Raw genomic sequence first — 17,775 nt, forward strand, 5'->3', positions numbered from 1 at the left:
ATGTCTGCATGCTGTGCATGGGGCAGCCTGTGTGCATGGAAGCCTCTCTCCCCCTCCGTGTTCCCTCTATTCCTCATTGACAACCGGGGAGGTCACCCTAATCCTTTGACACTCCCTCTCAATGAGCAGTTGTGAGCCGCAGCCCACTTGAAGTATGCGCTCCATTCGCTCCCTGTGAAGAGCGCTGAGCAACACAACGAAGGTGTCTTTTATGTTTGGCTCCTTACAGCTCTAGATCAAGCTTTATATCTGCCCGCTGATGGTGTGGTCCCTGTCATCTGGAAATTGTTCTGCATCATCCACACTTCACCTGGGTTGGACTTGGTAATTCTTCCATGATGTCACTCTCAGAGTAGTTGCAACCATCAGACAAATTTCATCGTGGAAATCATGTCCGGACTTGTATTCGGATGAATGCTCATGCGTTTGACAGAGTCTGATTTATAAATCTACTGCATTGTGCGATCGGAGCTTTTTGGGAAGCTTCTTTGATAGCCATCCTTATCAGCTCCATGTTCTTTAACAAGTCCACGTGATCCACTCTGTCATCATCCAAAAGTTATCACTTGCCAAAGGTTCCTTGGGAACGGGTTCTGGTGGTATGGAACAGCAAGGCTATAGGCATGGGCTTGTGGGAGTTTGATCTCTAGCCCACAGTGGGGGTGACTGGGAGAGTGGCCTGCTGATTGTCTTGTTGTATTGCCGATTGCTTTTAGGATCTGTATTTATGGTTATATCCTAGATGGGACTCTAATGTACACAATAGGGCTATAGGCATGGGCTTGTGGGAGTCCGATCTCTTCTAGCTGGAGGTGAGTCGCTCGCTGATTGACTTGTTTTACCTATTACTGTTTGATCTGTGTTTATGGTTAGATTTAAGGGGACTCTACATTTGGTATCAGAGCTGCCCTCAAACGTTGCAAGGTATGCAAGTGCGAGGTGCCAGGTATGCATTTTGTATGCTGAAGCTGCTCTTGCAAATTTCTATCATGTGTTGAGGAAGAAACTGGTTTCGCTTCATGGAGTAGGTTCTAGTACTCGAGGTGATTGTAGGTGCGAACCCCAAAGGGGTGACGAACCTGCGAGGGGGTGCACCAGGCTGGCTATGAATCCTCTAGGAATCCATTGAGCCCTGAAGCTTGAATGCAAATCACCCTGGGAGGTGATTTAGTTGAGGTCAAATGATTGTGAATCAGGGTGAATCTTTTCAAGGGCTGAACGGTTGGCTGGGAACCAGTTCGCACAACCCTGGAGGGGTGTTTTGTCAGGCAGACTATATTATTGTGCATGGTTTGCTGTTGCAGAACCCACCTGGATATACTGTAAATTAGCTGCAGGAGTGATGTACAGACCTGTGTGCCATCTGATTGCAAGTGGTATAGGTGGATCTTGCTTGCTGCATGGCTGCCTGTCAGTTCATGTGCTGTGTGTTTATTGGCTGTTTGTATATTGCAATTAGACTGTGGGACAGCAGGTGATCTGGTCTACAGGCAAGGTCGGTAAAGTCGATGTCTAGAAAACAGTGGGGGTCTTTTAAGTTGAGCTGAACTTTTCTAACTTACAACTATTGAGGATAATTTGAAGTTTTGTCTTCTTTATCGACTAGATCACATTTTGAAAGGCTGTTAAAATATTGTAGCAATTAGATGCAATTTGCACAAGGTGCTATATATATATATATACATATATTGGGGTGAACTAATGTTAACTTATAGTTGCTGTGCTTGCGTTATTGTGCATTGATGTGGACGTACAGGCATATTCTTATGTGATTTGACGCTAGTGATATGGATGCAGGAGGTGCTACATCCGCTTCATTCGGAAAGTTAATGAGAACCGAGCTTCTGAAGGTCGAGATGAAACTAAGAAGGCTTTTGATTTTATGCTTGGACACATAGGTCAGTTGCATCCAAGCCTTTTCCAAAAGCTGGGATCTCTATAAGAGAACTTTTTGTTTTTAGAATTCTTTTATGACCATATTTATCTTTTGTAACCATATGGGTAGATTATTTCACAAACTAATGGGTTGACCATGTAATGAATGTTGAGGGTACTAACAAGGTCTGTACAAAAGGAAGTGATGATTGTGATGACATGTAACAATCTTTTGATATGAAGTAATGCTTGAGGATGTTTTGAACTGAGTTTGAGGACCCTTAGGACTTGAGTAACGAACTCAGGATGAGGCAAGTTGACTTGGCTAATTGGTGAAACGTTCCGATTCGGGAGTAGATGCCTTTACCTTGGAAGGGTATCGAGTCAGAGCTTGAATTGGTTGCTCTTAAAAATAAACAAATGAAAACCCCCTCATGGTTGAGCTAGTAGTTCACCTCCCAGCCGTACGTTCAGTCCTTACTCTTGCTTTGCCTTTCATGGGAAAACACCATCCATTGGATCCAAACCTCATTCATGCTAACTCTAGCCCTAATCTTAGGCTAATCCAACCATTAGGTTAGATGGTCTCTGTAACCGGCCTTCAGTTTCCTAAAGCTGTTTCCTAAAGGGCAGTAGACCATAACTTGCATTGCATATTCATTAATCACAGCCACTTTGCATCATTTCCAACCACTTAATTTTAAGCAATACCACTTAGAAACAATTTGAGAAATAACTGGATGGAGGCTAGAGTGCCCCTGCTCAATGAAACCAAGTACAAGACACCACACTGGCCCCAAACTCTTGGCGCCCCTTCCGGTTTTTATTTATTTCTTTAAGACTGAGATTTGTACATACAGCAAGAGCTCACCCTTGTGCTCTTCCCCATAGGCAATTCCACTGTCTAAGACAAACCTTAGTGCACACACTAGTAGCCAAGTGCCAAGGCAAAGCTAAGGCGCTCACCATTTGTCCATGACCAACTGTAAAGGTGTCCAAGCATTCTACAAAGACTGTAACCAACTGTTAGTGACAAGGCATCCATACACTTCCCAGAATGCTCAAGCAGCCCCAAGGCATCCAAATGCAATACACTGCCCCTCTGGCACTCTCCCAGGCACACCCTCTGTAACTGAGTGTCTTCTTAAGCCTGTAAGTTCTAGAGGAAGCTCCAAACAACAAATGCAATCAATGTGAAAGGGATAGTGACAAGAGAACTCAAACCAGCTTCAAACAACTTCAACCCAGCTCCAGATCAGCTCCAAGGAACTCCAATCCAGAAAACCTCCATGGGCAACAGATCCAGTGTGGAGGCTAGCAGGAGGAAATGGCAGCTTGGAGAGGGGAAGGAAGAGAGATAACGGGCTGGAATCAGAGATAGAAAGGGAGCAGGAGGATCACGGGCAGGAGAGAGGAGCTGAGCAGTCTGTACAGCGGGAAAAAGGGGGTGCACAACAGCGTTGAAGGAATCTTGGGATGCGTGCCAGCAGAAGAAAACAGCCGTACAGCCAGAAAAATCACCCGTACCAGCAGGAAAATCATCTGTACAGTCCGCCTTGTATCCTGCACAGCAGCACGTGAAAGTCCATACAATCGGCCTAGAAATGCGTGCATCTTTCCATACAGCCAGCAATTAATGCAATTCAGCCATCTTGGCTCACGTGCCAATCAAATGTTCTGTCCGTACAGCCCGTCTTGGGAAGCGTGCATGACAACCGTACTATCTTGTATAGCCTTGAAGATGCCTAAAATTGCGTGCCACTCAAAGCCAAGCAACTATACATCCTCCCTGAGTTTAGCACCTGCAGTTCGTACAGCCGTACGGCTGCCTCGAAATGCATGCAACTGCAAGAAACGTGGGGGAAGGCGATCTCGAAACGCATGAAGGAAGCAAGAAGTGAGAAAAACATCACCTACCAGCCTTGGAAGGAGAGGAAGGGGGTAGGTGTGCATGAGGGGCTGCCACGTGGCCCCCTCATTAATGCTCTAACCCACACAAACCAATGAAACATTGGTTTGCCCCTCACACCCTGGCTTAACCTAACCCCCGGGTTGGGTTGGGGGTTTAGCCCAACTCGGGGTTAGAGAGAATTTGAAGAGGAGGAAGGTAGGCTGGGCCATGCTTTGTTGGCCATATTTCCTGTTACCCCCTGGCTGAGCTAACCCCCTAGTTGGGCTAGGGGTTCAGCCCAGCTAGGAGAGGCTACGGGAGAAGGGGCAGAGAGGCTACGGGAGGGGGGGCGGTGAGCGAGAAGGGGTAGGAAATAAATGATGACAATACATATTTCATACTTTAACGGATTATATGCCATTGTCAAGGACAGTATTATTGAGAATTCTACTTGTTTAGCATCATTTGAACATACCACATACATGTGGGACATATCATAGACATTTTTTGCATTAGAGAGTACAATAACACGCTTCAAAACTTTCACTTTCCTTTGGAAACGTTTTGAAACGTTTCACATTTTGATGTTTTGAAACATTTCCCGTTGAATGCTTTGAAATGTTTCTGGTGACTATATTTAGGATTGCTAAAGCCATTGAGAGTTGCTGGACATAGGGTTCTTCAAAGACGAGACCTTGCGGTGTGCTAGAAGTGGCAAGTTTCATGACCAAATTCAATAAGCAGGAGCGGCATTCTAGAAGCTGTGCTACAAGAGCAACGTAGCCTGACACTGGAGTGGTGATAGAATTCACGCATTGAGAGCTGTTTACAAGATGAGTCAGAGACAAGCTTGAGAGAGCACACTGGATCCTACAGTACCCTTACAAGAAGGGACGCATGATCCTCACCATCCCTTCATGGCTGCGGTCTGGGTGAAGCTTCTTAATAGCTGTGTGTAATCAAGGATTCAGTTTTGGGGCTACTTGTGTGCATCATGCTCAAGTGTCTGTTTGCAGTATCGGTTGAGTGTAGGACCGAGAGAAGCTTTCAAGGTGAAGGCCCTTGGGTAAACAACTTCCGCTGTGCATCAAGGGGTTGGTTGCACCATTTAGTTGAGAATCTATGTAGATGCCCCGCATCAGTAGATCAAATTTCTGTGGCTAAGGCTTGGTAGTGGTGCTCTTTGTTTAAAAGAATTGAATTTGCATCGGAGAGTTCATTTATTGGTGCCTCATGCTAAGGTGCCTCTTCTCAGTGTCCCTATCACACATGTACTTTGTAAACATCATAGGAAACCTAGCTCCGTCTTTTGCAAAATCATCAGAAAGCAAAGGCTAGCTCTCATCGTGGCGGAGTCTTTTGGTGTCCATGACGGGAGTCAATATGATTATGCTTAGCAAGTTATTTCTCTTTTATTTTCGATGTAGATTTTTGGATTTTAGAACAAAAAATCTAAATTTGTACGATTGGATATTTTCTAGTCTTACAAAGGTATATTGAAATGTTTTGCTGTTACTTAAGGTGCCTTTAAGAAGAGGCTTGGCAAGAATTCTCATTCTAAACGTCCATGAATGCTGCCTTCTGCTTTAATTTTGATAGTAAAGCTTGTGGAGATGTATTATGTGCACACGTATTTTGTGTCGATGGCTTGCAATATGTTGTAGGAATGGACATTGGATCTGGACCTGTATGGCTGGAGTACATCTCTTTCTTGAAGGCTGCTCCGGTATGGTGTGAGCTTTGTGGAATTTTTTGATTCTGAAGCAGCTGAATTTTATTTGATTCTTGCTCTAACTAGTGCGGACATTGTATTGCCACTTCTGACATTGATGAATGCAGGCAGCATCACCTCAAGAAGAATCACAAAGGATGACAGCTGTTCGCAAGGCATACCAGAGGGCTATATTGGTGCCCATACACCTTGTGGAGCAACTATGGAAGGAATATGAAAATTTTGAGAATTCCATCAGCCGGCCTCTGGTTGGCTGCTGCCCTCGATTTGTTGCTATCAGTGTTATTCACTGATTGTAGCTCTAGCATATGTATAGAAAACACGAGTAATACATCAATTTTTGGCCCATTTGGAAAGTATCATGTGTGGCCTATGGAACTTATGGGTTTCATTTTTGGTTTGAAGAAGTTTCTTGACAAAACTGTTCTAAATCTTCCGTTGTGCATTTTGACTACTTATCATAATGAAAGTTGTGCTATGTATAGTAGTATATTTTGGGATGATTGCTTAAGATTTTCCCATGGAAATTCAAATTTCCCTGAGCTGGAATGAGGTGAAGAAGGGAAGAGAGCCACTCCTGATGTGTGGCAGAGGAGCAGCTTTTCTGAGGTCTTACCTGGGCTGCTGCTGCAGGCAAAAAGTCTTCTAGCTGAATATCAGCCCAAACATTACAGTGCAAGGGCCGTTTACAGGGAGCGAAAGAAATACTGCGACCGCATTGATCCAAACATGCTAGCTGTGCCCCCCACAGGGTCTCTCAAAGCAAGTCCCCCCCCCCCCTTTCAATCTAGCTCTTGATGATTTTAAAATCTAGCATTCACAAGCTGTCTCTTATTATGTAAAAGTTTTTAGTCAGGAGGTTGGAAGTGTAGGCCTTTGTGACAAATTTTGGTTCATATCACAGTTTGAATCTGGCCTACTCTATGGATTTTCTTGCTTTTTCTGTTTTTCTGGTGAGGTTGGTTTAGTTTGTTTATTATGTTTTGCTTTTCTTGGGAAGGAGGGGCAGGGGGTAGGGGGTAAAATGGAAGATTAATGCAGGTCCTGGCTTCTTTAAAGATAAGCATTTGTGGTTTGATTCACTTTAAAAACGTTTCTTTTAATCATTAATATATTGTGAATCGTGATTACAGTTTAGGAGTGTGCTATGCGTGATGAAATGGTATCCTGTGTTCTGAGTAGTGCTTTGAAGACGTGTGGCTGTGAATTTGTAACTTTGATAGGCAAGTTAGGGGTCAAAGCTAGGCATCACGAGCTCTGCATGCTTTGTTTCGTTGCGTTTTTCCCTTGGTTTTCCTTAGGAGGGGTGATTTAATTTTTAAGGGCTAGAAGTCAAACAATCTGGTAAAAATACATACATGGTGAGGTCAAGAGAAAACACCATGAAAAAATTACAGAATGTGTAAGCAAAAAGGTGGACCTAAGCACAAATGGAATGCACCAAAATCAGGTTAAGGGTTCAGGGTGAGGCCTGCTCTGGTATGTTTATGTATTAAGGCTAGGTTTTTTGCACACTGGAAAGCATTTTCAGAAGATGACAATGGTACTGTAGAATGTACGACTGTCCCAGAATATGACACATCAATCAGCCAGGGAGTAGGGAGGTATGGTGGGTGGCTGAGGGATCGATCCAATAGATAAGCATGCATCTTTGGTGCATGAAGGAGCGTGAGCATTTTTGCAGTTGTGATTATTTGCACTTCCTATCTGAGCTGCGATTTCGTTTTGGAGAGCAAGTTGTGAGAAGCAGGTTTCTCATCTTCGGTGCATGAAGGAGTGTGAGGATTTTTTCAGTTGTGAATTTCCCTTGCAGGGTCCTGTCTGAACTGCGATTTTGTTTTGGAGAGCATAGTTGTGAGAAGCAAGTTCTCATCTTTGGTGCATGAAGGAGCGTGAGCATTTTTTGAGTTTTGATCTTGTCTGAGCTACGATTTTGTTTTGGAGAGCAGAGTTGTAAGGAGCAGGTTCTCGTCTAGGGCACGGACACTTTTCTTGACAATCTTTAATGTACATCTAGGGGATGGACACCTTGCTTAACTATCTCTAAAGTACATTCAAGAAAAGCTAGTCAGAAGCTGCTTTTCTAATGTGGAGGTTGGCTTAGGTGGAAAGCAAAATTCACCTTTTTTCTTTAGCATGAGCTAAATTGCCCGGATAACTTGTAATTAGGCAAGTAGATCTCAAATTCAGTCCCCAGGTCCTTTGGGGCTTCAAGATTTTTAAATGAAGCAATTAACTTATAGGTGTCACATAATTGAAATTTTGAAAGGTAAGAGCAGCTAGCTCTTATAGTGAACAGCTGCCAGCAAAATCTAGGCATTAGTTTGTTGACCACAAACCTTGTTAATGTATAACTGCCTCTACTCTAGGATCCCTTCTTGGAAATCAGAAATTTCTTGAGCTTTTTAGCCTTCTAATGCAAAAAATCATTAATCTTGTCCAGGTTTTTTAAACATGCTGATCTCAACATCCTCCAAGCCCTCAGCTAAATTTTACATGTCCCTGGTCAAATCGTAATTGTTCCCTTGGAACACGCTATCATCAAAGGTTGCTGGAAAAAGATTTGATGGGTGTCAAGTTGATGAAGTCGGGCACTTTAAACTGGAGAGTAGGAGACTCCGGGATGTAGAGAGATAATTGGGAATCTATGAGAAAGAGTTGCTAGCTGTAATTCATGCCATCCATACATGGAAGCATTATCTTTTGGGTGCAGATTTTACTGTTAAAACAGATCACCAAGTCAGAGATATTTCCTGACTCATATAAAACTCTCCGAGAAGCATATGAAATGGGCAAATATGCTGTCAATGTATCATTCTCAGATTGTCCATACTCTGGCAGTTCGGAACAAAGTGGCAGATGCTTTGTCCCGAAGACCCCAGGTCAACAATGTAACTATTGCTTATCATCAGGACCTGGACGACATAATGGAGCAATATGCTAAGGATGCAGATTTTGGTGAGATTTTACCGCAAATGCAAGAGGGACAGTCCACCAGTCACTATTCCTTGAAAGATGGGTATCTAATGAAAGATGGCTGCCTATGCATCACCCAAGAGATGAGGAAAAAGATTTGTGGAAGAATGCCATTCACCTCCCTATGTTGGGCATAGAGGAATTACAGCAACAACTCAAGCACTACAAATGCATTTCTTTTGGACAGGGATGCGAAAAGATATACATCAGTTTGTTACTGAATGCCATAATACCTCTCCCCTACTTATGCCTCTTCCCGTGCCTCAGGCACCGTGGGAAAGTATTGCAATGGACTTCATTTTTGATTTGCCAAGATCAAAGTCAGGGAATGATGGGATTTAGACTATCATTGATAGATTCAGGAAGCAAGCTCACTTCATTCCGGTTCGCAAAACCATAAAAGCATATCATATGGCTAAGCTTTTCATGGCATGGATCTTTAAGCACCATGGTATGCCTAAGTCCATTGCGAGTGATTGAGATCCCAGAATGACCTGTCTATTCTGGAGAGCTTTATTTGATAATATGCAGACGAATCTGAATTTTTCTTTTTCTTTTCATCCCTAGACAGATGGTCAAAGTAAAGCAGCAAATTTTACGACATTGGATATGCTGAAATGCTATGTGGGTGACCAAGGTTCAGACTAGTTACAATAATACATTACACAGCTCTACAGGGAAAGCCCCCTTTGAGGTCATCTATAGGAAGGTGATTCTGCCACCTATACTAAGGACCCAAGATGAAAATTTTACAGTTGATTTGTTTGTGAGAGACCTCCAGACAGCTTTCAGCCAAGTCCAGACAGCAATTGAAAAGTCTCAAGAAAAGCAGCATAGGAGACAGTTAGATCTCAAGGAAGGGGATTGGGTACTTTTGAAGTTCAATAAAGCTAGGCTCTGCAAGTTTAAAGGCAAACAGAAAGTGTATGCAAAGTTATCTTTTAGGTACTATGGCCCTTTCAGGGTTACAGAAGGAATAAATGAGGTTGCATACATGTTGGCATTGCTAGAGCATTGGAGGATTCACAATGCTTTCCATGTGAGTCTTCTAAAGAAATTCCAGGGGCCAGAGCCTACAGAGCCAATATCAATGGATCCACGAGAAGTGGATGAGCTGAAGGAGGTCCTTCAGCCAAAGTAGATTGTGTACCATACTGTACGCAAAGGCCCTCAGGGCAAGGAGTTTTACACGTATCTTTTAAAATTCAAGAATTATACGTCATTGGATGCCATGTGGATGGATGAAGACCGATCATCCACAGCTTTTGGATGTTTAGAAGGAAGCTTTTCAGTTGAGGTTAACTGATTAGAAGCCGAGGGGATGTCACCATAATGTAAATATCCCAAGTCAAAGTACAATTGACCATTTATTTAATCATAATTAAAGAGTTTTCCATTAGGTTAATTGTGGTCAAAAGAGTTCTTTTAATGGTCAAAGAATTAACTACGGTCAAAGATACCTGACTCTGGTTAAGTAAGCCTGATTTCGGTCAGGGAGACTTGGTTTATTATCAAGAGGGTTAACTGCGGTTAACCAGAGAACCACAGAGCTGACTACGGTCAGGGAGTGTTGACTTCAGTCAACAAGACTTGGCATGCGTCAAGAAGGTTAACTACAGTCAATCAAGTTGTGCCAACTTGGGTTGGAGAGATGTGCCAGCTTCGGTTGGAGAGACTTGGCCATAATTAAGGCGCCTCGACCATTGGTCAAATCCGCCTTAATTATGATCAAGAGCGTTGACTCTGGTCAACCAGAGAATATATATATAAAGTGTTCAGTGGGGACATCCACCGTGACTAGGATTAGTCCTCCGTTTATTATTTGCATGCAAAGTGCTAACAATTAATGGGTGCCATGGTAGTGGGCTTTAATTAATTGGTACAAGTACTATGAGGGGCGAAAGACCCAAGCAATTTGGAGCGTAGCAAGCATTTCGAAGGCCACCCGCGCGACCAAGTGCTTCGAAGATCCCATAAATTTCCCTTAGAGGCATGTAATAGGATTTAGTCTAGATTTTTGACAAGTGGCATGTTGCCATTTTGAAATGAGCTTGAAGCTCTTGTAAAAGGGATTCACATTTGAAATTTGTAGTAGACACCTCTATGCTGAACTATGTACTCAAATTCTCTTTTCATGAATAAAAACCTTCGGGGGGTCCAGCCCGACGATTGTCTTGGTCCCTAGTGTGTTTGTAGAGAGAGGGGGAGAGAGAGAGAGAGAGCAAAGGAGAGAGTTTTTGCAGTAATTTGCCACGAGATTTTGCGGAGGATTTCATCTATATCCAGATCTTTTATAAGGAGTGCATATTCGTAGCTGCAGATCTATAAGAATATATGTACTTTTGAACAATTCAGTTAGATTTCAGATGCTGTTACCTTTTGAAGTTATTATGAAACAAAATCAGTAAATTGATACAAGCTGATTTGAAGAAAAATAATAATAAAAAAACACTCAATGATGCTTTATTGTGGTGGGCGGCCTCTAATAGTAGTCGTAGGTGACTTCAGTGAAGTCGAAGAGTACTTCAGAACCAAGGCTGTGATGCGAGAAAATGTTTTCTTGGTGGTATCTCTGCAACTAGAAGTATGTTGTCTGCAATATGGATTTGGGACTGGCTTCCTTTTGGTCTGTTCTATGTATAATAGCTGAACTTTTCTTTTCAATCAATTCTACATAGCACATGGCTGTGAGGAATATTATGTTTCACACTTCTACTCTGTTAAGTAATTCAATGAATAGTTGGAAAACCACCCCTTATGGTAGCGGTGTATTCTTGTGTGGCTACGTGTTGGGCAGAATGCTAAAAAAAATTAGTGAAACATGGTATAGTTTTGCATAGGATTTGTGGAGGTTTGTTGACATAGTTTGATGGTCTTGTGCAATCAAAAGAGCCTGGATGGGGGAGAGGGGGGGGTGGGGGGTTGGCGGGCGTCTTAGCCCTCAATCTCAGTGGAAGTTCAAAGAGTTCTGCCAAATTGTGTTTCTCTCTTTGCTATTACTCTTTATTGAGCAATCTATCAAGTTCTGCAAATTTTCATTCATGCAATCTCCATTCCAACATGCATCTATGAGCATCTTGAAAAAGCCTGCAAGATAAATCTGTAAATTACTTCGGCCCAAGTTGTTAAACAGTACAGAGTGGTTGCATTGGTATTTAGGGCCTAGGTAGTGGTCCGTTAATCTGTGCTTTCTCTTATTAAGTCCTTTCTCATTTGTCCTCTATTGAGTCAATTCGACATCATGGCAACTCATGATCCTGATCCTCCTACTAACATCCATGAATTGAGTTCTCTCTTGTCCAATATAGCCCATCATATCCAAGGTCTTTAAAGTAACCAAGTGGGATCTCACGAACCAGGGCCCCAATCCCATGAAAGAGGCAGTGTAGACATCCACAACTTCAACATGGAGGGTAAGTTATCTTTTGCTTTCCCTCCTTGATTAGAAAGCGGCTCAGAAGTCCATCTCCTATAAGGCGCACAAGTAGAAGAAGATATGTTAAATATAAAGCACCCCTTGGAGATAAGCTCTTCAAGTTCAACAAGTACAAGGGAGAAGATCAGCCTGAAGTCTTGCTGGCCTGGATCCGAGATCTCGAGTACTTCTTTGAAGGAGACGAGTATGACAAGCTCTGATTTCCAGCCTTACATTTGCAAGACCGTGCTTCGCTTTGGTGGGCTGCTAGGGCAAGCAAGCCCATACCTGGAAGTACTTCAAGAAGCACCTGCAAGACCACGTCTTGCCTAAAGAATTCAAGAGGGACATGATGGTCCAAGGGGACATACTTCGCCAACAAGAAGAAGAGAAAGTGAGTATGTTACTCCTTTTTGGGATACTTTGTTAAAGTCAAAGCATTCAGTAGAAAGGATAAAAATGAACAGCAAAGAAAGTTCTATGCTGGACTAAGGTATACCATTTAGAATGAAGTAGATATCAATGGTCCTGTTTCTCTGGAGGGCTTCATCAATGTGGCTTTGAAGGTAGAGAAGAAGCTACTCTTCTCCAACAAATGCAGCCCCAAAGATAAGAAAAAGTTCCAGAGAGACTCTTTGAAGTAGCAAAAGGGGAGAGACTTTCCAAAGGAGCAGAAGGGGGGAAATCAGCCTCCTCCAAAGAAGTATGAAAGATCCTTCAGTTCCCTCTCTCTTCAGCAAAAGCAAAAGTACTACTCCGAGGGATGGTGCTTGAAGTGTGGTGAACAAGGCCACAACTTCTACGAATGCCCGAAGGCCACCAAATCCAACCCCAACAACAACAACAAGGAGACATGCCAAAACAAGAAGACTCTGGTGCTCAACAACGTGGAGACCACTCCACAAAACGAAGGTGACACCGGTTGCCATAGTTTCCTCAAAACTTGGGGTCAGGTAAAGGATCGATTCATGTTGTTTCTACTGGATAGTGGTGCTACTCAAAATTTAATTTCTCATGAGTTGGCACAGAATTTGGGGATAGCTTCAAAAGACCAAGGAGAGTCCCAAGAAGCATTTGGGGCTTTTAGGTACCCTCTCGTCGACAAGTTAAGGGTACACATTCAAGGGTACCTAGACCGTTATCTTTCATGGTGGTTCCAATCCAAGGGGCTGATGTGATTCTTGGGATACCTTGGCATAAGCAAGTCAACCCAACACAAAGAATATTCTAGCCCGTCAACATAATAGTAGAGATGTTAGCATTTTAACAAGATTGTGAGGATACTCTATTCCTATGGTAAGTCATTCACGATCTTCCACTCTAGTTCAGAAAGGAATGTGTTCTTTCCTTATTTTTGTACGTGCAAAGCAAGATAATGAAGAAAACTCAAATCCTCTTATGCAAGAAGGATAAGATTTTCTTAGGGAGTTTTCAAGTTGTTTTTCTCCAGAACTTCGTAGTCACCTTCCAGGAAGATCACAAGATTGATAGTTATTGGATCCTCACCTCCGAAGAGACCTCCTTATAGAGTTAGCCAAACTGAACAGGATGAAATTTTTAACAGGTTCAAGAACTCGTGGATAAGGATTTGATCCGACCTAGCAGCTCTCCTTTTTACTCTCCTGTCTTACTAGTCCAAGAGAAAGATAAAACTTTCAGGATGTGTATAGGCTGTAGAGCCCTAAACAAGCAGACTATCAAAAACTGCTTTCCGATCCCCTGAATAGATGATATCTTTGATCATCTGGGAGGATCTAAAATATTTAGCCGCATAGATCTTAAAAGTGGCTACCATCAGGTCCGTACGGTGCGTGAGGGCATTCATAACACAGCATTCCGGACAATTTTTGGACTCTATGACTACCTGGTAATACCATTTGGCCTAACTAATCCCCAACCATTTTTAATCGGCTGATGGAATGACACTTTAGAAACCATAGGAATCTTCTTTGATGACATTCTCATGTTCAGCAAGACTGAAGAAGAACATAGAGAGCATTTGACAATTGTACTCCAAGTTTTATCTGAAAATGCTCTCCTCATGAATGAAAGGAAGAATGAGTCAGTCAGAGTTCGTGCCCCAGGAGGGCTATCGGAATGGGTCAAGAGCACGATCGGGGTGAAGCAGGGTTGCCCCCTCTCACCGTCTCTCTTCGGACTTTATATTGATGAGATCACATCCTTCATAGACCGCCTGGGAGGCGAGGGATCATTACTGCCAACCTCATGATACATATATTGCTATACATTGATGACATTGTCCTATATCATCTTGAGCGGAGGGGCTGTAGAGACATCTGGAGGCCCTAGAGGTGTCTGATAGCATGGGCTGCAGGGATTTATTTCTGTTGGATGCTAATCTGGGCAAGAAACATGAGTTTTGTCTGTATGGTTTAATTGTTACCTGCCAGTCAAAGGTTTGTGTCGAGGATGAGGTGATCCCTTCATGCTGATAGCTTTCTTAGCAGCGAACCAACCATGCATTTTTGTTTTTATTATCATGCTGAAGCAATGAAACAACATCTGAGGACTATACTAGTGTAATTTTGCGCTCTAATGGTGGTTTGTCTCGTGGTTGAGTTTTCCTTCATATCCAAAGAGGTGATAATAGCTCAGCTGATTTGCGTGTATAGAATGCATGAACAGCATACTGGATGTACCTTTAGATGTGTATCCTACCCTCAACCTTGTGTGCTGATGTTTATAATTTACTATGGCAGGCATTTCATAAGTAAACATATGATTTTTGTGAGTAGACGCACATTGTTGTGGATTTTATGTGGTCTGGTCATGCATTTATGTACAAACTTACGCTCTGCTTTAATTCTGTCTGTCGGATATCTCAGGAAGCAGTACACTATTAACAATGACTGCGCTAGCCAGTTCCTCGATGAGCAGTATAAAGAACATGAGCACTGTCTGTCTGAGTAGTGGCCATTACATGAACAATGTTCGATAGACAATTGCCAGTGACTAGTCAACTCTATGCAAATTTATTTAAAAAAATGGTGTTGCTACAGATGGTTCCCCAGCTCACTACTATATTTTTCAATGATGTCGGCAGCTATATTTTATCTAGCTTGTGTGTGTGCTGAAAAGCTATCTGCTATAATGCTCTCTACTTCATAAAGAAGGTTTGATCTAAACATTGAGCGCAAAAACTTTCATCCCTAGCAATATAAAAATGATATTTAGAGATTACAAAGAAGCATTGGCCTCACTGCTAACTTTGAGGCAGCGTTGCTTCTGACCATGGGTATTCTAGTTCTTAAAGAAATTAGCTTTCATGATGCACTTCTTTGGTTACTTCTTTCTGAGTGGATGTTGCATTTCATACGATCGTTTGCTTTCTTGAGTTCATTGCTGCTGCAATGGATACTCTTGTGGCTCAGGGCTGGCCAACATGCAAATAAAAAGCAAGAGTGACTTGGCACATGCAGCCTTGGCTTTTAGTTTTTTATTGATATAGTAGTAGCTTTTAGCAGATCAGTTGTTTTTCCCAGGATGCCTTGATAGTGAAACCTTCTTTCTAACTTATTAGAAAAAAGCGTAGGGTAGCTTTGGCATCTTAATCTTTTTGAAGAACTGGTGAACATCTTCTGAGAGTCTTCAGAGACATTGCTGCATTGCAATGCAAAGTAAATGCTTTACCACTGTAACTTGAGGCTATGGTTTAATGCTTTATGCAGGAGGAGCAGCAATGTTTAGCCTGGAAGCAGTTATTGGCCTTCGAAAAGTAAGATTTAAAATCTTTCTATTAAAAATTGTGGCTCAAAACTAATACTTTTTATTAGCTGCAAGGTGTCAATAGTCTAACTGGTTGTCACGTTTTGATTTTGATGCTCTTGTGGCTTTCTTTCTAGAATCACTGGAGATGTCTAAGGCTACCATTAGGTCTTTTCTCAAGAATAGCCTCTTTGGTTTTTTGGTATTTGGTTTTGAAATCCATAAATTAAATGAATATTTTTGGTGGTTACCGGGAAGGCATGGAAGATTAGAAAACGCTATTAGCATCTCATCGACGACATTGATACCGCACTGATCGGCGTTGTCATAGTAGCTAGTCCTTGCTATGCGTGATTCAGTTTATGGTTTTCAACCTTGTGAGTGACTGCCAATGACATTGAAACTGCACACTATATCGTGTTTTCAGAGGATGGGTTTGGGCATGTTCCCAATTCATCTAGATATTTGTTCCTGCTATATTAGAGACATGCGAATTTGACCTTGTGAAGTTTCATGTTGCAGCTTGCTGATATTACTATTGAATGAAGAGAATGTCGACTACTTTTTGATTAACCTTCTCCTTTAGTGCTAGCCTTTGTTACGGCTGCTCTTCACCTCCAGAGTGCTGATAGAAACTCAATATGAAGATTTTGTATAAATGGATGGTCAAAATAGGGGTGTGGGTTGAGTTCAGCCAAACTTGACCTTGCTTCCGGGGTGCTTGTTGTCAGCGAGGTTCTACTCGTCTGCTCTTGTTGGTGCCACTTTGGGGATTGCATCACTCAGACTTTAATGAATTTTCTATGGAGTGGACTAGATGGTACAGCAGATGCTTTAGCCAGGGTTTCTTGGGAGACCTTGATTTTTCCCACGAGGGAAGGGGGTCTAAATGTCATAGATCCAGACTTGCAGTGCAAGGCCTTGCTTTGCAAGATTGTGGTAAGGGGACTTATGTGTGGGCAAGAGTCATGGAAAAATTTCTTTATTCGCGCTGCGTACAGTCTTGTACACCTTCTAGTGGAGGTTGGATGGATACTACCAAATGGATGTGTTCTTCAGCCCATCTTAGGTCTCTCTCTTCTCCTCTTATGGCTGCTATCCTTAAAGCCTGGGGCAGCTTTAGGAGTACCCTTCGGAGAATCCTCTCGTCCTCTCCGAAAGAGATTGATAGACAGTCCATATTGTGGAATGATAGCACTTGATGAGCATGGCAGACCACTTGGCACTTCTCATTAGGATCCTGGAAGCTTTCACAAAACTTCCAGAGGATTGTAAGTCACCTCGGAGAAAGTGCAAATAGAATTTCAACAAATTGATGCAGCCATACCCAGGGATTGGGATGATAGGTTTTTTTTTTGGCTCTACTTGGATGGGGTCTGTGATGGGGACAGATGTCCCAATAGATGTACCACAGTTAGATGACGATGCCTTGGATCTTTGATGTTAGACAGGAGGCAGGCTGTCCAGATCTACTCATGATATCCTATTGGGAGTTCGTTTTCAGCATGTTAGGATCCTAGTTTATATGGAGCACCGCTCGGATCTTAGGTTATATGGAGCACTACTTGGATTTACAATGGTACCTAGACCTAGACCCACTTCTTCTCTCTTTGGGCTCATGGAGGATTTGGCTATACGGAGGAGTCCCCATAAAACTTTTAAAGTGGGATCTCGAAGAGTGGGAGTGGATTGATGCAAGCCACTGAGAGCAGAGCATTCCCTTCTTTCGTTACATAATCGGTAATGTGAGAAGATTTCAGATTAGTTGTAGGGGTTGGAGGCACTCCAGACCTCCCCATTGGGAGAATTTTCAGATTTTTGCTGATTTGCAGAAAGTTTTTTGGAGGAGACTTTGGAAATCCCTCAGGAATAGAAAAATCACTCCTCTTTTGGCTTTCTGTTCATGGAACGATTGCAGTGAACCTATGGAGATCCAGGTTGGAACAGACTCTACTTGTCCTCGACGCTGTTTTGGTGTGGAATCTATTCAACATTGTCTATGGGATTGCAGACAGGCAAGGATCATTTGGAAGAGGATTGCGAGGATTTTCAGTATCATTCCTTTTTTTAATGACCTGGGGCTTAGTAGCTTGGCTCTCTCTTTCGGGGCCTTCGGTCTTTTATGACAGACATAACTCTTCTCGGGCTCTCTTGATACAA

At 42.6% G+C, this 17,775-nt stretch overlaps 1 protein-coding gene across 2 annotated transcripts in view; it reads left to right on the top strand.

Moving 5' to 3' along the window:
• CSTF77 (Tetratricopeptide repeat (TPR)-like superfamily protein) overlaps positions 1-17,775 on the top strand; it is a 149,980-nt gene that overhangs the window by 50,663 nt on the left and 81,542 nt on the right. For both annotated transcript variants that reach the window (XM_087401663.1, XM_087401664.1), the window contains exons 5-9: positions 1,798-1,898; positions 5,431-5,492; positions 5,606-5,746; positions 6,132-6,260; positions 15,579-15,625. In XM_087401663.1, coding sequence (XP_087257789.1) covers positions 1,798-1,898; positions 5,431-5,492; positions 5,606-5,746; positions 6,132-6,260; positions 15,579-15,625 — 480 coding nt within the window. The remainder of the gene's footprint in view (positions 1-1,797; positions 1,899-5,430; positions 5,493-5,605; positions 5,747-6,131; positions 6,261-15,578; positions 15,626-17,775) is intronic.

Source organism: Dipteris shenzhenensis, chromosome 30, assembly GCF_047967505.1.
Source record: "Dipteris shenzhenensis isolate YYH24624 ecotype China chromosome 30, Dip_SZ_1.0, whole genome shotgun sequence".
NCBI classification, from domain to species: domain Eukaryota; kingdom Viridiplantae; phylum Streptophyta; class Polypodiopsida; order Gleicheniales; family Dipteridaceae; genus Dipteris; species Dipteris shenzhenensis.